Source organism: Magallana gigas, chromosome 3, assembly GCF_963853765.1.
Source record: "Magallana gigas chromosome 3, xbMagGiga1.1, whole genome shotgun sequence".
Lineage (NCBI taxonomy): Eukaryota > Metazoa > Mollusca > Bivalvia > Ostreida > Ostreidae > Magallana > Magallana gigas.
Genome location: NC_088855.1, coordinates 39,020,179 through 39,041,385, shown reverse-complemented (window position 1 = coordinate 39,041,385; position 21,207 = coordinate 39,020,179). Strand labels below are relative to the sequence as shown.

Here is a 21,207-nt window from a genome sequence, read left to right as displayed (position 1 = left end):
CCATGTTTTATGAATAAGGAAATTAGGCCTCAAGAGGAAATATCTTTATTGACCCTTTAAAGTGCAGGATTTCTGACATTCATAACAACACTTAAAATACATTAATTGATAAAAATCACTAAAACACTTGAAACAATTAATACCAATGTATGTATAATGTATCTTCATTTCATTAATATTCCTGCAACAGATCAATTTAGCTTGCATTGTTTCAAACATTACAATTCATTTCATGAAACTGTAATACTTACAAAATACAAATGTACATATATAGAATAAATGTATCCATCTACATATATATGGCACATAAGTCTACATTTTTTCAATATGATGGGGTCACGCCCTATCTTTACATATTGCCCTCTGTCTGCACTTTAAGTGACAGGTTCTGGACAGTAGAGAAACTCCACACTTGTAATAAACATCTTTTAAAATCTCTCATAATTCTTCAATGTTTATGTCATTTTCACCTCTTCTTCCTGGAAAGACCAATCAAATTTTACTTACTTGCATTCAAATTCCAAGATTATTTTGATTTTTAACTTCCTGCAATAACTTCTAAATTCAATTGCTATAAAATTTGTTTACTCTAGCTATTTCAATGCATGTGGCTTTACAATTTGAGAATATTTTTTTTTATGTTCTGGTCAGAGAAATGTAAAGCAAAATCATGAAATTAATGATCCAAAGCTCATAGAAATAGACAATACCTTGTCCCCATAGTACATATCCAGGATATGGTTGGCTGCTGTTCTAATGGCCTCATTACTATGGTACTCCAATGCCTCAAGCTTAGCCATTCCCTCACACTCTTTCTCAAATATGTTTTTTCCCTGTAAAATATGAAAGAATATCAATAACAGTTACATGTACAATGTGTATATCAAAATTGCAAACGCAATTTGCACTACCAAGAATACCAATCTAGTTGAATTTTTGAACCCTTACATTTGGGGTCATTCTGATTGCCATTTCACACAGTGCCAGAGCTAGATTTAAGACTTCGACGTCATGAGTCTTCAGCACGGGGACCACAACCTGCAACATCTTGGATTCTACCAGATGAGTACAGATGTCCTCGCCATGACAGGCCAGATTGCATAGAAGGTAAAGTGCCTGCAAAAGTATAGATAAACATATACGTATACATACATGTGTTCTGTGTAATAAAATATCTGATCACTTTGTTTTCATCTTGAAATCAGGTGATAATCAATATGTAGAAATGTCAGACTGCAGTAGCTTATGTCATATTACATAGAAATGATTACTAGTGAAATGCTACAGTATCATGTGCAGTTAGCACTGAAATACAAAATACTGTGGAACTATTTAGTAATCATCAGAAGAGCCCTTTTACCTCTGACTTGATGTCAAATGCAGCAGGCACCTGCTCCAGAACATGGGATAGAATAGGACCAAAAGTTACTTCCTTGCATACATCGATATCACCTGAATTTAGTAAGAATCAATTTGGTTAAATACTGGGTATCATGGAAATTACGGTACTTGTATATTTTCAGAGCACTAAATCAATATATCAGTACTGTATCAATTTTTACTTTAAAAGTAAACTTTTTGGCTTAGTTTATAATAAACACATTGACAACTTTGTGAAGGGCTACCTGTCATGTTTGAGAGAACCCACAGTGTTTCTTTGCGGGCATGTCGTAGGTCAGAGGTCAAAAATTTACAAAGACTGGGTAGTAACTCGGCATTCTGTTTTGCTTCCAGTGTGTATTTGTCTGGTCCACTGCAGATGTTTCCAAGACAACGAAGCAATGGGGTAACAACCTGATGATCAAACTTTTAAAACTGTATTTTGGATCTTTCTAAATCTATGACGCGTTTTAATTTGTATAATATTAGCTTTCAATATTTTTGAAATGCAGAGGAGAAAAACTCATTTAAAAATGCTTTATTTAGTTGCTTTACAGAATTATTTCCAATAGTTTATTTTGCTATACATGAATCATGAAAATTGAAGTGGTTAAATTTGATCAATTGAAATGGAGAAAAATTGCCTCCCACCTCCCATTATAGTGAAATCCCAGAGTGAATGCTTCTGATCTTACATCATTGAGTCATACCTGTGGTTCATGAGGCTGTATGTCTGATAGAGACACCAACAGACTGACAATCTTGGTTATCACCCCTTGAGTTGACAGCTCTTCCAAGAATAGTCCACTTTGAACATTAATAGCACATTAAAACCATTTCAATTGTAAGTTGATTGTGAATAAGAAAGACCAACATGTGGTTATTCAGTATATTTTAACAGGAGCAACACAAGATGGAGATCCATTTAATATACAGAAAATACTTTCAAATGTATTGCAATATTTAGGCATGCAAAGTAACCTAGCCTTTAACAACCAGTATAAATTGTTTGTTCTAGTTTCTCTTCAACAATAACAATGAATTAATGCAAAACTCATTTGTTTATTTTGTTGTTTTGAATATAAAACTTGAGTTGTACATGTCTATACATGTATTTGATCATAAAGGATAGCTTTAAAAAATAATAGGCTAATAAAATTGAAAATAAAAGGAGTATGACATATAACAATGCTTTAAAATCGTGCTCACATGCTTTTGTACATTTACACATCCACATCCATGTTGAGGTAGTTAGCAATCCTATTTATCACCACCACAAGATCATTATTATACATGGCAGCTTACTATAAAGAGGTCTTGGAGAACCCCCCTCCCCCTCCATCAAAAAAAAAAGAAGTGATAAAAGGGAGAAATATGACTAGAATGATTAGATCTCAGAGAATAGCTCACCTGGTAGCAAGGTATGTTAACACCCAGGAGACCTCTGCTAAAACACTGACATTTTCTGTTGAGAATGAGAGGTGAGGAAGTAGATGTGGGATGACTGAAGCCTTAATCATCTCACTGTTGAAAAGATGTACCATGATTATATACAACATACTCTTAACATAGACTACTAGAATAGTACACATACAGTACCGGTACATGTATATACCAGTGACGTGTCTGATATGTTCATATCAATGTACTATAGTCTGTCCCAAGATATTTATGCAGCACATTTGGACGATTTTTAAAAAAAATACACATACCTGTGAAAGAAGTGCACGTGTAATAGTTGAAAGGGATAATTTCCAAGATAATTTCTTTGACACATTATCAATTGTCACTCAGAAAAATTCACAGGAACGAAAACAGATTCCTTACGGAGATTTATAATGGGGAATGTTTACATCTTTACTCCGTTCGGAATACACTCGGAATACATCGCGCACTATTTCAACGTTATCATCCGGGCTTGCTGCAATACAAAATCTCCGTAGACATCACATTTTTTAGGATTGTATCGAAACCTGATATGCTAACAGGGGCGTTTTGAATGAGAAATCTTGGAAATTTTTTATACTTTTGAATGAACATCGTTTGAACCCTGAGGTATTTATAAATATCAAGCAATTAAGCAAAATGTGAATTCAAAATATCTTGGGACAGACAATAGGCATGTTATCAAGTAAATATTAAATATCTTTTTTCTTTTCAAGGATCGATCAGAAAATATTTACCTGCAAATGTCTGTTGATTCTTTGGCCAGATTTGACAAAGCAAACGCAGCAGATTGAACGACTGATTTATTAGGACTCTGTGGAAGAAAAATATTTATATTTAAACACACATTTAATAAAAAAAAATTCTTTGAAATTTACCTGTAATATTTATTAATCATAAGGACACTAACTCATACATGTACTTGTTTTCTAAAAAAATAATGACTTGCCTGCAAGAGTTGCACCAGAGGGGGGATGATTCCCTGAGCCTGGAGCAGTTGTCTACATTCTGCACTGTCTCCTGCCAAATTCCCCAGAGTCCAGGCACTCTGATCCTACAGACAGAATTAATGTACATGAAATCAAGTTGATGCCCAAAAAAGTATTGACACAATACTTGCCTTTTTAAAGCGCTAAGCATAGCTCAGCGCTTTATTGTCGTTAGACTTCTACTTCCGGTGCAAGGAATAACCGCCCCCTATGAGCAGAAGTTTACATCATTTAAACTGGTTAGGGAACCAGTTTCAGGAGCTGCACGGGCTAGTACGGGCTACTGTGAATTTGATGTACAGGGCTTACATACATCATTGCAGGGGCTGCCACGCAGTGATGAGGAAATATATCGCGTATACAGAAACTAAAGTGTTATATACATACATGTATATCTTTTACAAACAGAAGCTGGGTTAGCGCTTTTCAGTACTATGAGTACTTTGATTTACAATAAGCAGGACACAGGGAGGTAACAGTGTACTGTTTGTGGGTATTTCCTAAAGGGTTTTTATTATTGTAATCCCTTATTGAACCCAAAGAATTAATATCCACGTAAAATCATGAGAAGTGGTCTTCGCAGATTTAAAAATCTCGCTTTTATTTTTCAGAATTCAGAGAATAATTAAGCTATACAAAATTATAAAAAAACATTTTTATTTGTCTCTTGCAAAATAAGGAAAAAAACAGCATTAAAATTCGATTCAGTTTATACAAAGATTTCTTTTTAGATATTAACTTCAAGCATAACTAAAACTTAATACAAAAGAAGGAAAAAGTACATTATTTTTTAAGTGTCATCAAATTTATAAGTAATAGAATAGAAACATCTTAAATTTTAAAAACTTTCAGCAAACAAACTTCAAATATTAGTACTTTTAAGTTAATTTTTATATATATACATGTAAATCGCCTGTACTCTATCTGTTCTAAGAAAAACAACACTCTATGTCCACTAGACTCAGTAGACAAGGCAGCCATTTACCTGTAACTGAGGAATTCCACTACTCAGGTAAGTGACCAGGTAAGGAGCTACCTGTTTACAGATAGCCAGTGAGTGGTCAGTAGTTCCTGCCGAGATGTTTGTTATGCACCATGCAGCCTCAAGTTGTTGGGCCGAGTCATTCCCAGTGTAAATGCCGACCAGCAGGTTCAAGGCGTTGTCAACCCTAGTTCAGAATCACCATGATATCTTATCTGTACTATGTGTTGAGATTAAAATCTTGTATTCTGTTTATTTAATCAAAGGACTACACAGAAACTTCAAAAACACAAATCATACTACATGTGTACATGTAGTATAGGGATGAACCATATGTTTCAAGAAGAAAAAAATCTTAATTTGCCTAGTATAAAACCCAGATGTGCCTTATGTGTATAAGAGTTATTTTTTTAGTGCAATTTATGCAGATGCATGCAATTTTCAAGGATTTTTTTTCTTTTCAAGATACAAAAACCCCTGTATAAACAGATCTGTTAGTTATGTATAAATACATGTACTAGCAATTTGATTTGCTCAAAATTTAAATAAAAAATGATAAATTAGTCATTAATTTAGTGAATACACATGTACTAGTATTTTATTTACAGGATAACAGTTTTGAAACAAATAAGTATCGTTATTAAAGAGTACTTTAACATTCTTTGATAAAAAATCATTTTCTTTTCAATATCCCATAAGGCCACACCAATATAATTTCTTGTTTGTCAGACATCCATTGAAAAAAGATACGAGTGGGCGAGGGATTAAATAATAAAATTATTATTTCTTGTAGCCAAAATTTTTAGGTGGTACATGAATAAATTGGTGCAGAGGGTTATATTGTTTTCTACTTGTTTCTGATTTATATATTAAAACTATTTAAAATACAAAAAAAGAGCGGAAAGAGAACAGAAAGAGAACAGCGCAGAATTTCCTGGATGCAGAAAATTAATAATAATAATATTAGTAGTATAGTTTTAATCAAATACAAGAGCGCAGGGTACGACGAATTAGAAAATATATTGGTGTGGCCTACAGCCTACTTAATTTTTCATAATTTACCAAACAAGGAAATAAATAGAAATAAGAAAGAAAAAGAATCTAATAAATTAAGAGCATACTTAAAGAAAGTGTCAATGTAAGCTGTTCCTTGGGAGAATGCCTGTCGAAGCGTCCTCAAGTTCTCTTGTCTATGTGGTCCTGGTTTCTGAAGACTTCTTGCTGCACTCAAAACCTTGAAAAAAGTAACTTCCATTGAAAACTCAAAAAATTTTCTCACATATATAAATCCATAAACTATTTTATATCCACTACCCCTCCTCAATTCAAAATGCTTCAATATGTCTAAATGTAAAGAAATCAACAAAACATTTTCCCCCTAGTTTTTGAGTCAATTAATTAAAAAAGAAATTAAGTGATAACTTAAGAGAGAATTGAAACATTTGAGTGTTGAATTACTATACGAAACCCAGTTTTGGTTGCTAACAGTAAAAAGCACATTCTATTGATATAAACTATCCCAACTTACATGTAGAAAGAATGTGTTTCAGGTGCAAAAGTATGCAATATATACCAGCCTTACCAGGCAACATGAATGACACAAAATATTGAATTTTACTTGTTATCAAAAATATGTTTGGTCAAAACATAAAATTAGATTGACTGAGTAACACCGGTTTTGTTTGGCCTTCGATATCATGGAAACTTTCTATATAAACTTGCCTTGAAAAACATAAACTTAATCATGTTTAAAAAACAAAAGAGAAAAGTTAAGATAATAAATTAAAGGAATTTAAAGCACACTAAGAATCTGTAATCATAATGCAATATGGATCCTTGGTAACAAAGGACTCATAAGGCCTATAAAAAAAAATTGTGTGTTTAGGGTAACACTGATGAAAAAATTAGGTTAGGTAGGTAGGGATTTTTTTTTATTTTATCATATTTTTTCTGCATTAATCCTAAGAATGTTTGTTTGTGTCACATTTAAAAAATGATTTTTTATAGAAATAATATAAAATTCACAATCGGATAAAAATTGACATCTTAAAATGGTAGTATAGGGGCATTTTTATAGGTTAGGTCGGGTTACCCTAAACACACAACTTTTTTTTTAGGCCTAAAAGGGACCAAATTTTTAATTACCCGGTACAGAGTGTTAAAGTATGCAAACTTATCACAGTCACTGAAGTGATACACCAGTAAATGACTAAATGTTGGTACAAACATATGTATGAGATGATTTATCAGTCATTAACAGTTAGACAATTCATTTCAACATAACCATAGAACTTACTTCATCATGGGATATTTCATCAGAAAGCTCCTCACCATCAATAAAGCGAAATCGCTTGGAACTGAGGAGTTTTTCTTTTCTATCTTTTCGAATGGCTATCAATAGGAAAAAAAAAATAACACCATTGGTTGAGAGGTTATTTCTCCTCGCAGCCTTGTGATGGATATGTCATGACTGAACATCAGAATATATCACATGTTGTGTATCAGTGATCAAACATGTATTTGTATGGCACAGTTATTCACTGGTATTCATTGATTAAACTGCAAACAAAGCTATCAATATTCACAAATACCATTATATCAAAATCATGAGTAACCATTGGATCAACTGTTATTGACCAATTTCAATAAGTGACACTCATTGTCTTGTACATCTATGTACATATGGTTACATACGTATATTATATCTTATTATTTCATTTGCAAGTGTTACATCACCTATTGAAAATTACAATTTTTATAAATCTAATATGAATACTATGTAAAAAATCAAAATTGGTGATTTCACCTTCCTAAATAAGGAATATCACTTAGTAGACATGTTGGTAGAGATACCGGTATACAAATACTGAATAGATGATATGGCGAAGATATCAATCATTCAACTATGTGATATCACTAAATCAAGTAGGTGATGATGACAGCATCAAAGTTACAACATGGAGATATCAAACACACAGGTTATGTCTTACGAATACGTAATATTACTTTTTGAAGTGCATTGTTATCATATATAGTATATACTATCTATGTATCAGCAGCATATCACCGTGATACATGTACTGATGTATACCCGTACTTAGCACAAAACAAGTGCGTTTAATGAACATGTCATCACTTGGATATAAGTACTTTTTGCTACTGTTATCTAAATTTATCTTACCCAATTCTTCTTCTTTATGTCGCTGCCTTATTTTCGCCACATTTTTGGCTCTATGCTTGTATTGCGACTTTCTTTCCATCCCGCTTTCTTTCCTTCCAAATAGAAGTGATAACGAGCCCGATGGTTTTTTTTTTATCTTCTTGCGACATCGATTTTGCCATGTTTACTATATGTAAGCCGCTTTCGTTATGTAATGATGAAAATTATCCATATAATATATAAAACCAATTAACCTTAATATGTCTTATGCCGTCTAAATTTGATCGTTTAGATACATGACCATTGCTAATCGGAATCGACGTTCAAGAGATTTGAAAATGAAAGTAGGAAAATGGCGCTAAATTTAATCGTTTGATTGGATTCGAATGCCATTGCTGATAAAATGGTATGTATCACATCATAATGATCATTTACTGCAATAAAAATTAGCAAACAGTTTTTCTTGATTATTATTTGCGATATGTTTTTGATTTTAGTCGAAAAAGCGGGGATTAAGTGTGGAAGAAAAAAGAAGCAGAATGATGGATTTCTTTTTCGAGAAGGTACGCAGAACTTTGTTTAAATAAATGAAATGTAATAATTAAGTCAGTAAGATAACATTAATTTTTAATTTGAGCTAAAAAAAATATCGAGATTACAGGACGAAGAGCAACAGTTTTTAGCTCACCGAGACGAAGTCAGGGGGAGCTTATGCTATACCGTCGGCGTCGGCGTCCGGACCTGGTTAAAGTTTTTGTTGCAGGTCCTGTATCTAATCTATTTCTTGTCCTATCTTCACCAAACTTGCATGGATGATGCATCTGGACCTACTTATGGACTTGAAAGACTTGGATGCTGAATCTGAGTCCTAAATTTCAGATGCTGGAGGAGGTTAAGGTTGTTGGACCAGGTTAAAGTTTTTGTTGCAGGTGCCCTTTGATAGCAATATCTAAGTTACTGCAGGTCCGTACTTCACCAAACTTGCATGGATGGTGTGTCTTATGATACTGATGCACCAGACAGGCTTGAGTGCTGAATCTGAGCTATAGGTTTCAGATGCTGGAGGAGGTTAAGGTTTTTGGAGCAGGTTAAAGTTTTTGTTGCAGGTGCCCTTTGATAGCAATATCTAAGTTACTGCTGGTCTGTACTTCACCAAACTTGCATGGATGGTGTGTATTATGATACTGATGCACCAGACAGGCTTGGGTGCTGAATCTGAGCTATAGGTTACAGATGCTGAAGGAGGTTAAGGTTTTTAGAGCTGGTTAAAAGTTTTTGTTGCAGGTGCCCTTTGATAGCAATATCTAAGTTACTGCTGGTCTGTACTTCACCAAACTTGCATGGATGGTGTGTATTATGATACTGATGCACCAGACAGGCTTGGGTGCTGAATCTGAGCTATAGGTTACAGATGCTGAAGGAGGTTAAGGTTTTTAGAGCTGGTTAAAGTTTTTGTTGCAGGTGCCCTGTGATGATTATATCTAAGTTACTAATTCACCAGACTTCCATGGATGGTGCGTCTTATGATACTGATGCACCAGACAGGCTTGGGTGCTGAATCTGAGCCATAGGTTTCGGATGCTGGAGGAGGTTAAGGTTTTTAGAGCTGGTTAAAGTTTTTGAAACAGGTGCCCTCTGATGATTATATCTTAGTTATTACTTGTCCTAACTTCACCAGACTTCCATGGATGGTGCGCTTATGATACTGATGCACCTGACAGGCTTGAATGCTGAGTCTGAGCCATAGGTTTCAGATGCTGGATATGGTTAAGTTTTTTGGAACAGGTCACATGTTTAATAGATAATAGTACTATTTCAAACTTGCATAGTTGATTAAACTGTAATATGAATGAATCACAGAGGAAGCTTCAGATGTAGAGCTTGGTCTCCATTATCAAGGATGCTAAAAAATATATCTTAGTTATTACAGGTCCTAACTTCACCAAACTTGAATGGATGGTGTGTCTTATGATACAGATGCACCTGACAGGCATGGATGTTGAATCTGAGCCATAGGTTGCGGATGCTGGAGCAGGTTAAGGTTTTAATTGCTAGTGCCCTCTGATGATGATATCTTATTATTACTGGTCTGAACTTCACCAAACTTGCATGGAGATGCGTCTTATGTATACTGATGCACCTGACAGGCTTGAATGCTGAATCTGAGTCATAGGTTTCAGATGCTGGATGAGGTTTAGTTTTTTTGGAACAGGTCACATGTTTTATAGATGATAGCTTGCATAGTTGATTTAACTATATTATAAATGAAACGCAGAGGTTGCTTCAGATGCAGAGCCTGATCTCCATTATCAAGGATGCTAAAGAAATCTCCTACCTCACTCAAACCTGCTCGATAGATAGATGTGTTTGTTGATAAATGATATAACATGATTCCTATGATATAGTTTTGTATGGTATGAAACAATATTGTTTAATATGATACAATATATTATCATATGTAATATTATAAAAAGTTATATGATATGATATTGTATCAATTTTTTTTTATATTTTATGTTATGATATTGTATCATGATATCGTTATGTATAGTATTGTATATTATGATACAATTTTATATTGTCAGGTGCATCATATTATGTATCAAAAATGATACAGAATCATACAATATCATACTATATTATACAATATAATATCATATGTTTTAATGTTATGATGTATTATGTAATATGATATTGTAATATAATACTATATTGTTTTATATATTATGATATTGTATTATGTGATCAAATACAATAACGTATAACACAATACAATGTCATATCATATGTTACAATGTCATATCTCATCATTGCTTATTATGGTATTTTATTGTATTATATGATATATATTGTAAATATGATAGGATGCAATATTTAATTTTATATTATTGTATTGATTAACATATGAACATATGATTATCATACAATTTTTTAACAGATGATAAACGATATTGTGTCAGAACAGAATCCATGAATATCCAAGATCATAAAGTATGATTTTCATTTAATATGATAAAGGTGGTCTCATAAGGGTGATGTCTCATCTCGGTGAGCTTTGTAATCTGTGATTACCTATGTTTTTTTTGTTGTTGTTTGGTTGGTTTTGGGGGTTTTTTGTTTGTTTTTTGCAATAAACTTGTGTAATTTTTTCTTTGTAGAAGGACTTTTTTCAACTGAAAGAATTAGAAAGACAGTGTCAAAAAGAAAAGGGAATCACTTCAATGTCTGTAAAGGAAATTCTTACTAGTTTAGTGGACGACGGAATGGTTGATACTGATAAGATAGGAACTTCTGTTTACTTTTGGGCTTTTCCAAGTAAAGCTAGTCAGAATGTAAGAAAATGCTGTTAATATCTTTTGTTTTATGATAAACATCTGGTTTAGTTTTTCTTTGATATTAGATCTTTATAAATCAAAATTTCAGAGAAAACGAAAACTAGATGATTTAACAAACAGGATCAATGATTTGGATGAAAAAAGAAGAATATTGGCAGACAATGTAAAGAAAGCTAAAATAGGAAAGGAAAATTCAGTAAGTTTTCTTTTTGCATTATAACTTGTTATTGAAATTAAAATTGATATTCAATTTGATGCTTGTAAACTAGGATAAAAAATATCTTTAAGAAAACTACTTTAATATTCTTTTTAAATCGCAAAATGTCTTGTTGGATTTCAAAGGAAGAGAGATCTCAATTACTGAAAGACTTGGAGGAGAAGAAGCAAGAGAAAACTTCATTGTTGAAAGAAATTGAAAAGTATCGAGAATGTGATCCTGAAGTTTTAGAGTCAGTGAGAAAGCAGACTGGAGAAGCCAAAGAAGCAGCTAACCGCTGGACAGGTAGTTTCATCCAAAACAGATGATCATTGTAAATATGTAGTACTTTGTGTAAGAAAACTACTCTATCTTAGAATGAAAATTCTGCAGATAAAGTATCTTTCTTGATAAGCAACTCTATCTATTGCCAAATGTTTTAAACATAATAGTTTACATTTTTCTATTAATTTTTAGTGCATGTTGAGTCACGATTTAAGAAGACCCTTACTATTTTGATACTGTACATGCTGTACCAAAAATAATAGTTGTAGTTGCTAAAAACATGTACATTTTTTTCTGAAATTTTGACTAAATGATATCAAATTAAGATATACATATTCGTCACAAGCCACAGGTTCTGTATCTATTGTTTTGGGGGTTTTTTTTGTGTGGAAGTAATACTTCCACAAACACATGCTGCATTTATTGCATATATATTATTTCATTACTTGAACTTTCATTTCAGATAATGTTTTCTCCACCAAGTCATGGATTAAAAATAAATTCCAGTTTGAGGAAAGTGTTATTGACAAGCAGTTTGGAATACCTGAAGATTTTGACTATATTGAATGAAAATGCTGACCTAGTCTATTTGATTTTCATTTATGTTATTGCAAAACAGTTTCCTTATATACTAGAATACTGGCAATGTTGTTCATAGGTTTTGTATGACCTCAAATACATGTATATTATCCTGTTGATACATGTATGTTGCCATCTTATTTGATTAAAGATGTTATTTTCTTTACTTGTGAATCGTAATACACATGTCAGAAATGTTACTTGAAATCATTCAAACTTTTTTGTTTCTATACTGTTAATTGAATTATACTGATTACATTCATTTTTGGTTTTTTTATTACTTATACCTAAAAAAAAACATTTGTGAAAAGTATACTAGGCCTAAAAAAAACATATCAAACAAAGTGTAAATAATGGTTCTGCCAATTTATTCAATCCATTACCTCTGAAAGGAATTGAGTCTTTGTGCCGTACGCCCCCCCCCCCCCCCCCCCCGTTCAAAAAATGACGGTGCAAACAAATGTGACCCAAGAAACAAACCCATGAGTTATGTCAAATATACTCTATATATAGAGAAAAAAAATTACAGTCGTTAAACATTTCTCTTACTTTATATACGATTATTACTAAAAGTGCCCCTAACCATGCTAACACTCCATAAACAATTAAAATTTAATGTTATCCAGAATTTCATGACATATTTTTTACTCAAGTTTACCCTATCCAAAAATAATGCGTTGTATACTTGACAATGAACAAATCTAATTTATACAAACATATCTAAAGTATACTTTTATTGGACTGTATCCGATTATTTCATAGCTATCGGCACCTAAATATCTAGTTCTGTCGAACGACGGCATGTAAAACAGTACTAGTGGGAATATAATTTGTTAAGTTTAAAACATATTTTCGAATATTTATATGATATATTTGGATAAACATGATTCACCAACGATTCACGGAAATATTTTCAAAATATTGATGCGAGACGGTGCAAATCTAGTACATAATATACGATATACGCCTATATTATTTCTGTCATATAAAAATTGCAATGTAGTTCAATAACTGGTTTACCATTAACAAGGAAACTGAGTTCGAACAGTTTTGTGGGTCATTTAGGCTCAACGACTTTTCACACGGTGTTGAACCTTTAGAAATTATTCGTTGTTTTACATTCAAATCAAGTAAATAAATTCTGATGATTCATACAAGAAGACCACAGAAGACAGAGACGCAGTATGGTAAAAAGGATCCCAGAGTGGCGGCGATCTTGCTTTTGGGACTTTGTGTTTTACCAGGCCCTTCGATTCAATCGACTACTATTTCGCCAGCTTCGCACGTGTGTGTGCTACCAGAGTAAGTTGTTTGTTAGTTAGTTATAATGAACATCAGTTATAGGTTCCACATGCTTACACAACTGATATATTCTTCCAAATGCTTAGAATATCATGTACATCCGATTTTAAATGAAATTGATATTAAGCGATGCGATTGACATTTTCTAATTTGGGGGGGGGGGGGGGGCACTCAATTGATTTTGATAAATACGTTGATTGTTAACATTCAAAAGGTACCGTAACATGACCCATGCTGAAATTCTTCAGAGTATCATCATGAAAAGGCTACACTTAAGATTTTTAAAGAAACTAACTAGTATATCTGAATTTCCCATTCCACCGAGGTACACTTATATGATAAAGTATTATAAAAATTCAACATGACCGTTATTGCTGAACACTTTGGATGAAATTCTATATCATAATATGGCCATATTTCTTCAGAAAAAACGGACTTTGGTTTTCTTTGCGGTAATCGTTAGGACATAGTTTAACGCATGCTGTGTAATATAAATAAATACATACATTGTACATATGTTTAGAAATCAAACAAAACCGGCAGTTTTTAACCTAGCACATTCACAACAACAACATAACAAACCAACCAACACCCCCCCCCCCCCCCATTTTAAAAATAAAGCTCTTTTTTTTTCATTTGACTGAAGTAAACTTTTCTATGCAGTGGGTCGATGAGGTGTTGCAGCGATTACTATCAGACACTAAACGGAACTTGTCAAGGTAAGACTTGTAACAGCTAAACTTGAATTACATTTATCAGAATAGATATCGAAAATGAATAAACTGGGCATTGACTTAGATGTTTTTGATATTGAGCATATTAACCGCATGGGTAAATATTAGTGTAATATTAAAAAAGGTTGTACATAATTTCAATTTTGAAAAACGATCCTCTTCAGAATGCGTTGGTTCATTTGGTTTTAACTGTTCTGTGCCATGTCCCCAAGACTATTTTGGACCAAGCTGTGCTTCTGTGTGTCAGTGTGGGAAAGATGAGTGTGATGCCAAACTTGGATGCCGTAAGGGTACAGTAGGACTTCTAATAGATGTTGTTGTACATTTCTTTATTTTGTAAATGATTTTTGCAGTATCTTGATAGCGAGCGCAGCTCCCTGGTGTAATGAAGAATAATAACCCCCGTAGAATAATGACCGTGGGTCATTTTTTGACGTAGAATAATGACCCCCCCCCCCCCCCCTTGCTGAAGAATAAGTGGATTTTTCTGAAGAAAAATGATCCCCGTAGAAAAATGACCCCTGCTGTAAACAAGAATAGAAATTGGTTACCCCGTATCCAAATTATTTGAATTTTCACTCTGTTCAACTGATACTGAAGTTATAAAAACCGAACTTGTAAATAGAGCACTGTACCAGTTATCGGCTTATATATAACGTTTTCTTTTCGTATCTCCGTATTTCTTGATATTTTTGGACAAATCTTGACTTACTTTAAATGGCAATTTTCTTGTTTATCCATCTGATACATTATATTATTATTAAGAACTCAAAATATCTTGTTTTTGTGCTTTTTAGCACGCCCCAAATTTGCCATGTTTTACGATTTACTGTACCAGTTATCGGCTTTGCGATAATAACATGATATAGTAAAATCCCTGTACATATTGATTTCATACTCTGCATCATATAATGTAATTTGAATTATGCCCCTTTTTGGGTAAGACTATATAGGCAGTAGGGGTTATGATATAAAAACAAAACTCATAAATTTATTCGTTTAGTATCATACAGCTATACAAAAAATTGTAGACTTTCAATACACAGTATTGCGCAATCAGGCGTTCAACTGCGCTGTGAATGTCTCAGAGTTTAATGAATTCCTTTTGTTTCTACATGTTATATGTATTGATATTATGTCAAATCAAAGAAGGTACAAATGTATATAATAACATATCACAAATATGTCATACTCTAGTTTTAACTTATTACGTCACTTCCCCCACTGCTGAAAGTGCAAAGATGTAAACCAGCGGTAAACAATGGTCCTTCAGGCTCATGGTTAAATCATATTCAAGAAAGTTTTCAAGCAAACTTACTTAAATTTTCTTTATTCGAAACAGAAAAAAATCTCGGATAGTCGCGTGCTATATAAACCCGAACTCTAAGTTTAATCAAGTATACATATATTTACATATTTTATCATAAGCTGCGCTCGCTACAACGGTCGCACCTTAAATATTATATGTTTTTGCAATTGTATGTGATTTCCAAACTTTGTATATATAAATACAACAATGAAAACCCCGAAGATATCAGACTCGTCACTAGGAGTTTTACCAAACCGCACATCTGAAACTTTGTTCCAAAAGCTGTTGTCAACAAATTGGGTGCTTATACCGAACGAAGCGAGGCTTAATGGTAACACGTATAATTACATAAGAAAAAAGTGAAAAATAGAAAATGAATCAGGGATACTAAGGCTGAAAAAATTTCTTCTAGATCATGGGCGCCGTATATTAACTCATTTATTAAATGAATGACGCTTTTTCTATGTTTATTGTTTAACTCTATTAAAAACTTTCAAGTTTTCAATGGAAAGTAACTTAAATGAAAAAAAAAATAACTAAGCACACCAGATAAGTTTCAACCGTGCTTTATTCAGGAGATAAGACTAGTTTTACGTATGTTTTATCAAATTATTTGATAAAAAATGAAAACATTTACCTCAAGGAACCCATCTTTTAGAGACTAAATAAAATATATTTAAAAAATTTATCAACTTCACTTATGAAATGGAAAAGCATTAAAAGAAGAAATAAATTTTCGTAATCACGCACTTTTTTCGGCTTTTATATTTCCGATGTCACAACTTTTGCATCATAGAGACCATGTTTTAACATTAATTTCAATGTAACCATAAATAAAGAAAGGGGTCGAACTCTGACCCAGATAAAATCTACCAGCTCGCTTCAAAAGCCTAATAAATCAAATAATTTTAATATCATTTGCAATATGTATGTTGTTTTCAGAAAAGAGATATCTGAAATACACTTATGCCGAATTTCAAGTTGATGCGTCTTAAAATAGCGGAGATATGCGTCATTATTCTCTCAAAGTCGCCAGTTTATTTTTACTCGGACATTTTCCGGTCCAGGGTTCCCGATGGGATTTTGCCTATGACAACAACAGTATTTCAACAAGTCGAGGAACATTGACACTAATCTTTTAAAATCTCACATCGAACGCACGCTACTTACATTCTCAAATTCTGATAACATTCCCTAAATACTCTCCAAACTGAACTTTTTTTTTGCAGCCACATCAACTTCTGACAACGCCGGCCATTGTGATAGCTAAATAATGTTAAACTCAATTTCATTGGTAAATATTCCTGATGGTCCAATCAGAATCAGTCTTTCTCGAAGACGTCAAAATGGCTGGCCCTGTCAGAAGGAATTTAGGACTTCGCAATGCAACGAAAGTCCCCAGTTCAGGATAAATCTAAAGGATGTGGTCAATAAGGGGATCAAAAACAGAAATAACATTCTTTTGCCGTCGTTTTTTTTTTATATTTACCAATATAAATTCTTATGTCTGTACAGTAGTAATGCCGTTTTTATTTTTAACTTCAACGTGCTTAAATAGACCTTTCTATGGGAAAGCACAGTGTTTTTAAAAAAGGGAAATATTACTGCGATAGCATAATTGATCAGATTTTTAAGCATTTCAAATACGTCATACATTGGAGAAACTTAGGAAAAAAATAAAGACCACGTGGCCACATTTTTTGAGTGAATGCTAGCTTGTAAGCTGTGAAGAATTGCCAGTTGTGATTAGTTAAGTAATAGTCATTTTCCCATGCCAAGAGATTTTGATCTGCTTTAAAGATAAGTAGGAGCTAGTATGGGCGACTTTTTTTTTTTTTTTTTTACCACGCAGCAGTATCTACTTCAAATCAGTAGTATGTATGGATCCACGTCTATGTGTCATGTTTTTTACACTGAAATTATGTATAGTTTATCTAAAACATTGCTTGTCAATTTGCTTGTTTGTTTGTCATTTTTACAAGCAATATTTTGAACAAGCAATGTACAGATTAGTGAGAAAAATATTAAAGCAATATGTATTTTTTTAGAATTTAATTTTGGTGCAAAAACCTGTTAGTATGATAAGTCAGAATGTAACTTAAACTTTTATGATAAATAAGATTTTAACAAATCATTAATTTTTCTTAAAAGAAAGATATCTCTTCAAAGGAATATATAGCAGATAAGTTTTTGTACAGGTCGACAATAATTCTGTTCTTAACGGCTTTTCCCCACCAAAATATGGCTAATAGCTATTTTTGTCATTTTAGAAGGAAATAACTTTTTCGTAAAATAAAATTTCAACATGAAAATTGCAGCTCATATTGCTTTATAAAAGGGATATTTTATTGTATAAATTTAAGTTAGCTAAAGTTAAAACAAGTAAGTTGGCAACGACCACAATTAAAAGAAGTGCAAGAACTAGTGGAAATATGTCGCATTGTAAGCATATTTATTATTTAACTAGATAACTATTTTAGTGGTAAGCTAGCTTTATTAGTCCTGAAATTACACGCTTCTTTTATTGTCTTTTTATTGTCTTTTCCGTATTGATCTGTATATAAAAATGTTGAAGATGCCTAAGTTCCTTTTGAGTTTTCTTTTTTCTAAGCTCTTTGATGCAATTAGCTACTACATGTATTTGGCAAGACATATTTGTGCTGGAACCAGAGTAAGTTGTAAGTTTTCAGACACAAAGCATCGTTTTTAGCTCACTGAGACGAAGTCGGCCAGGGGGGAGATTATGCCATACCCCCGGACTTGGCGTCCGGACCCGGTTAAAATATTTGGTGCAGGTCCTGTGTCTAAGTTATTACTTGTCCTGTCTTCACCAAACTGGCATGACTGGTGCATCTGGACCTACTTATGGACTTGAAAGACTTGGATGCTGCATCTGGGCTATGAATTTCAGACGCTGGAGGAGGTTCAGGTTTTGCTGGTAAAAAAAATCGGTGAAGGTGCCCTTTAATAGCCATTTCTAAGTTACTACTGGTCATAACGTCACCAAACTTGCATGACTGGTGCGTCTTATAATATTCATGCACCTGCCAGTCTTTAATGCTGAATCTGATCCATAGGTTTAAGATGCTGGAGGAGGTTAAGATTTTGGAGCTGGTAAAAATGCTTTGGAGCTGGTGCCCTCGGATAATTATTTCTTAATTATTACTGGTCCTTACATCACCAGACTTGCATGGATGGTGCATCTTATGATACTAATGCACTTGAGGGGTTTTAATGCTGAATCTGAGCCATAGGTTTTGCTGGAGAAGGCTAACGGTTTTAGAGCTCGTTAAAGTGTTTAGAGCAGGTGCCCTTTGATAATTAAATCTTTGTTACACTGGTCCTAACTTCACGAAACTAGCATGGGGGTGTGAACTGTGACACTAATGCACTTGACTGGCTTGAATGCTGAATCTGAGCCAAAGGTTTCGGATGTTGGAGGGGTTGAGGTTTCTGAGCTGGATAAAGTTTTTAGAGCAGGTGCCCTTTGAAAGACAAATCTTTGTTATTATTGGTTCAATTTTTATTTTTTTTTTCAGTAGATTATGTTGTGATTCTGATGCACTTCAAATGCATAGATGCTAAATCAGAGCCGCAGATTTCAGATGCTGGAGGAGGCTAAGGTTTTTTTTGGCACAGGGCACATGTTTAATAGGTAAAAGTACTATTTCAAATTTGCATAGTTGACTTAACTGTGTAAATGATTCGCAGAGGTAGCTTCAGATACAGATTAAGATATAGAGCGTCATTTTCAAGGATGCTAATAAAAACCACCTACCTCACTCTAACTTGCATAATAGATACATGTATGTTAGTAAATGATAAAATATTATTCCTATGATATTGTATTGTAGGATATGATACACTATTGTATTGTATAATACAAGATTATATCATGTAATATTATATCATAAAAATTTGTATGATAGTGTAAGATATTGTATCATTTTTTGAGTATCATATATAATATTATATAAATAGTGCCTGTTTGGGAGGGTAACTGTTGAAATTGACACCCCGAGAAAGCCATTGTCAACCGACGATTTCAAATTTGCATAGTTGACTTAACTGTGTAAATGATTCGCAGAGGTAGCTTCAGATACAGATTAAGATATAGAGCGTCATTTTCAAGGATGCTAATAAAAACCACCTACCTCACTCTAACTTGCATAATAGATACATGTATGTTAGTAAATGATAAAATATTATTCCTATGATATTGTATTGTAGGATATGATACACTATTGTATTGTATAATACAAGATTATATCATGTAATATTATATCATAAAAATTTGTATGATAGTGTAAGATATTGTATCATTTTTTGAGTATCATATATAATATTATATAAATAGTGCCTGTTTGGGAGGGTAACTGTTGAAATTGACACCCCGAGAAAGCCATTGTCAACCGACGCGAAGCGGAGGTTGACAATGGTTTTCGATGGGTGTCAATTTCAACAGTTACCCTCCCAAACAGGTACTATTTATTTTATTATACAGAATGTCTTAATTTTAGAGAAAATTTCACTGCTTTTATATAAAAATGACATGAATTGTACGGCGAACCGTAGGCGCGTAATTTACGCGCATGTAACAATTCGTTGTGGTACCCGTTGCCAAGTGCGTTGCTAACGCTGAGGGTGATAGAACGGATTATCAACTGCATCTAAGCCAATCAGATTTCAGTATTTAACATGAAAGTATAATAATGTATAAATATTTATAAAATACTTTATTGTATCATATGATATTGTATTTAATGATCTCGTATCATATGATATGATACAATGTTGTATCTAATTATATTTTATCATGTGAACCAGTATCATATTATGTATTATATATTGATATTATACATTTAATATCATAAAATACAATATTATATGAAACAATATCAAACGATATCAAACTATATCATACATAATCATATCATATCTTTCAATATTGTGATGTATTATTTGATATGATAATGTATCATATGATACTATATTTAATCATTAATCATGTTTTGATATTGTATTGTGATCGAATACAAAAAATGTATAACATGATGCAATACTGTATCATATATGATACAATATTATATCTTGATATGTCATTTCATGTAACAATATCATATTCTTTCATTATATATCACAGTATTATATTGTATCACATGATATATCACATGATATTGTTTAGAATCATAAGATGCAATATTGTTTTTTTTAAATACAGTCCACCTGCTGTTAAGGCCACCTTTAATCAGCGGCTACTCGCCATGAGCGGCCAGTTTCAATCCCGCCCGTTCAGTTCACTGCTTTAGGCGGCCACCTGTCTAACGCGGCCAGTGTTTTTAGGTCCCGTGGTTTCAACACGCCTGTTTTCAACGGCCATTTTGTCTGTTTTGTCACATGACTTCTTACTCTGACATGTGACCCCGTATCGAAAGAAGCAAAACTTTGACAGCTGATGAGTTAATGACAAATAATTGAGTGTGTAATTTGAAGTCTGCTGAGATTTAATG

At 33.1% G+C, this 21,207-nt stretch overlaps 2 protein-coding genes and 1 long non-coding RNA gene across 3 annotated transcripts; 2 read left to right on the top strand and 1 right to left on the bottom strand.

The window, feature by feature from the left end:
- Positions 1 to 29: 29 nt before the first annotated feature.
- LOC105340606 (uncharacterized) lies at positions 30 to 8,136 on the bottom strand. Its single transcript, XM_011446747.4, has 13 exons — positions 7,979 to 8,136; positions 7,094 to 7,188; positions 5,919 to 6,031; positions 4,801 to 4,984; positions 3,776 to 3,880; positions 3,564 to 3,640; positions 2,791 to 2,904; positions 2,091 to 2,187; positions 1,626 to 1,794; positions 1,361 to 1,452; positions 949 to 1,116; positions 711 to 833; positions 30 to 479 (listed from the first exon to the last, which is right to left on the bottom strand). Exons 1-13 carry the CDS (start codon positions 8,055 to 8,057, stop codon positions 456 to 458), a joined length of 1,440 nt encoding a protein of 479 aa, XP_011445049.3. The 5' UTR covers positions 8,058 to 8,136; the 3' UTR covers positions 30 to 455.
- A 90-nt stretch (positions 8,137 to 8,226) lies between these two features.
- LOC105340605 (meiotic nuclear division protein 1 homolog) lies at positions 8,227 to 12,614 on the top strand. The gene is made up of 6 exons (XM_011446746.4): positions 8,227 to 8,363; positions 8,455 to 8,520; positions 11,116 to 11,289; positions 11,381 to 11,488; positions 11,635 to 11,794; positions 12,237 to 12,614. Exons 1-6 carry the CDS (start codon positions 8,361 to 8,363, stop codon positions 12,341 to 12,343), a joined length of 618 nt encoding a protein of 205 aa, XP_011445048.3. The 5' UTR covers positions 8,227 to 8,360; the 3' UTR covers positions 12,344 to 12,614.
- Positions 12,615 to 13,141: 527 nt separating this feature from the next.
- On the top strand, positions 13,142 to 14,780 carry LOC136273941 (uncharacterized). The gene is made up of 3 exons (XR_010712162.1): positions 13,142 to 13,654; positions 14,318 to 14,373; positions 14,553 to 14,780. It is a non-coding gene; the product is annotated as an uncharacterized lncRNA (long non-coding RNA).
- Positions 14,781 to 21,207: the final 6,427 nt, after the last annotated feature.

What these genes read in the sequence shown, in the direction of transcription:
- LOC105340606 (XM_011446747.4), bottom strand. Translation starts at nt 8,057, where the DNA reads ATGGAAAGAAAGTCGCAATACAAGCATAGAGCCAAAAATGTGGCGAAA. An exon ending in ACATAAAGAAGAAGAATTGG is followed by an intron (nt 7,189 to 7,978) that starts GTAAGATAAATT and finishes TCCTATTGATAG; the next exon opens with CCATTCGAAAAGATAGAAAA. An exon ending in GGTTCTCTCAAACATGACAG is followed by an intron (nt 1,453 to 1,625) that starts GTAGCCCTTCAC and finishes TACTAAATTCAG; the next exon opens with GTGATATCGATGTATGCAAG.
- LOC105340605 (XM_011446746.4), top strand. An exon ending in AAATAGGAAAGGAAAATTCA is followed by an intron (nt 11,489 to 11,634) that starts GTAAGTTTTCTT and finishes TGGATTTCAAAG; the next exon opens with GAAGAGAGATCTCAATTACT. An exon ending in AGCAGCTAACCGCTGGACAG is followed by an intron (nt 11,795 to 12,236) that starts GTAGTTTCATCC and finishes CTTTCATTTCAG; the next exon opens with ATAATGTTTTCTCCACCAAG.